We start from the raw sequence: 2,500 nt of genomic DNA, 5'->3' as shown, positions 1-2,500 counted from the left end.
ATAATTGCGTAGATTGCTATAAACAGACCATAGAAAGCAATGTAACTATTTTGCAACATTTTGAATGAAGTTTCTATATGTAAAATGTTTTGAGATTGTCTGCCCATCTCCATCCAACGCATTCTCTCTCTCTCTCTCTTCCTCTGTCTCTTTCTACCTCTGTTTTCTTTACTTTTCATGCACACAATCTCTCCCTTTCTCCTTCTCTTGCTCTTACTAGTTTATCTCACTCTCTATATTTCTCATCCCTCATCCCCTCTCTTATACAGCTTCACTTTCCTAGCTTTCTCCTTCTATCTCTGTTTTCCCTAACTCCATACACAGTCCCTCTCTCTTTTATTCTAATGTAATTCCTCCATCCTACCTGTCTTTCTTTCTTTCTTTCTTTCTTTCTTTCTTTCTTTCTTTCTTTCTTTCTTTCTTTCTTTCTTTCTTTCTTTCTTTCTTTCTTTCTTTCTTTCTTTCTTTCTTTCTTTCTTTCTTTCTCCTTTTCTCATACACACATAGTCTCTTTCTCTTTTCCTCTCACTTCTCTCATAAACAGTGCCTCTGTCTCTTACTTTTTGCCTCTACTGCTCTGTGTCTCTTCCCCTCTCTGTCTCTCTTACTCGTCTCTCTCTTTTCTGTCTCTACTCCTCTCACTCTCCCCTTCACTCTTTCTCTTTCTGTCAACTCCTCTGTCTCTCCTTCTCTCTGTCTCTTATTCTCTTATTCTCTATCCTTCTCTCTCTGTCTTGCATTCCTTCTCTCTCTATCTCCCCCCCCCCCACCTTCATTTTTTGTCTCTCTCTGTCTCTGCTCCTCTGTCTCTCTGTCTCTCTCTCCTCTCCCTGTCTCTCTCCTTTACTCATTCTTTCTGTCTCTTATTCTCTTCTCTCTCTGTCTACCCCCCCCCCCCCATTTTTCGTCTCTCTCTTTCTCTATCTGTCTCTGCTCCTCTGTCTCTCTGCCTCTCTCTCTCCTTTACTCCTTCTTTCTGTCTCTTATTCTCATTCCTTCTGTCTCTGTCACTCATTCTCTTACCTTCTCTTTCTGTCTCCCCCTCCCCTCTTTCCTGTCTCTCTCCTCTTCTATTTCTCTCTCTGTCTCTCTCACTCTCACTCTCTCTCTCCTCTCTCTCATTCTCTACCCTTCTATTTCTGTCTCTCTCCTTCCATACACCCCCCTTTCTATCTCTCTCTCTCTCCTTCTCTCTCACCTTCTCTCTCTCTCTCACTCACTCTCTCTCTCACTCACTCTCTCTCTCACTCACTCTCTCTCTCTCTCTCTCTCTCTTTCTCCTTCTCCTTCTTTCTCCCCCCCCCCCCTCTCTCTCTCTTGATATCAGACAGATCTCCTGTACAGCCCGGTCTATAATAGGTATAAACAGCTGACCCCTGGCTCCCTATAAAGGTAACTACCTACCTGTCCTGATTACCTGGGGCCCCTCACCCAGGGGAAGGAAGGGAGGGGGGGTGGGTTTTGCAGTCTCTCTCCTCTGGATCTGCAGCCTGTCTATAGAATCAGGCAGGGCTGTGTGCTGCAGAGTGACACAGAGCAAATGGGGCGGAAAATTAAAGAATCTTTGTACAATAGTGAGAGGAGCAGGGAGCCTGTTCCAGCCGTGATATGAAACCCAACGAGGCTGGGGGGTGTCCCACATCCCCCCCCCCTTCCACAATTCTGCATGCTCTATCCCCAGGCTTGTCACTTCTGTACACCCCATGGCCTGTGTGTTCCATACAAACACTTTAAGACTAGAACATAATTAAATGTTCCTATAGCATTGGGTACAAAGCTTAGTCAATGCTACGCTGCTTCCCACAAGCCATTAAATGCTGTGGTGGCATTACAGACTACGCTAAATCAATGGCATTGGGCTTCCAGGGGACAGAAATATAGGCTTGTGTGATAGGACCTCACTTCTCTTTTATAGGACTTCGTGAACCCAATGGACGTGGGGCAGAAGACAGTGAACAGCCCAGAAGGTGCTGGCCCGGGACTTATTGGAGGCACCAGGCAAAGTCCTGACAATGACCTTCCTCTACAAGCCTCCTCCAAGCTGGCCAGGTTGTCCCAATCAGCCTCCAACGAGGGCTTTGCAGCAGAAGTTGGGAGATCCTGCGCCCTGGAGCGCTCCAGAACTGGGGGTTCCTGCAAGGTCAACAGCACCCCAAGCCATGGGACCTTCCCTCTGATGAAGGACTCCGCCGAGAACTTTCCCTTGAAGAACCAGGTCATGGCTGACCTCAACGGGCAGAGCAACTCGGTGCCATGCAGGATTGTGCCCCTCCAGAGTGCAGAGGGGGACAGCCAACTGGCCTTCGGGAAGACCACCCTGGAGCAGAACAATGCCAAGGGAGGATGGGTGCCCATGAGCCAGAGCACGGTGGTGCTGGACACAGATGGCAATACGTCTGTTCTGCCTGGCAGCCTGACTGAGGTAGGTTCCTGGGGCTTTTCATATGCTAATTGTCCTCAGATAACAAACGTATGGAATGACCAAATGTACCCATTGCAA

The 2,500-nt window shown here is 47.7% G+C and overlaps 1 protein-coding gene across 1 annotated transcript in view; it reads left to right on the top strand.

Annotated features, from left to right (window-relative positions):
• Positions 1–1,306: 1,306 nt before the first annotated feature.
• SLC6A5 (solute carrier family 6 member 5) overlaps positions 1,307–2,500 on the top strand; it is a 134,013-nt gene continuing 132,819 nt past the window's right edge. Inside the window, exons 1-2 of the mRNA XM_082270282.1 lie at positions 1,307–1,392; positions 1,916–2,422. Of these exons, the coding sequence (XP_082126408.1) occupies positions 1,931–2,422 (492 nt within the window). The 5' untranslated portion in view covers positions 1,307–1,392; positions 1,916–1,930. The remainder of the gene's footprint in view (positions 1,393–1,915; positions 2,423–2,500) is intronic.

The sequence above is a fragment of the Pelophylax lessonae genome (genome assembly GCF_965119305.1).
Source record: "Pelophylax lessonae genome assembly, chromosome: 10".
NCBI lineage: Eukaryota > Metazoa > Chordata > Amphibia > Anura > Ranidae > Pelophylax > Pelophylax lessonae.
This window is presented reverse-complemented; position numbering and strand designations above follow the sequence as displayed.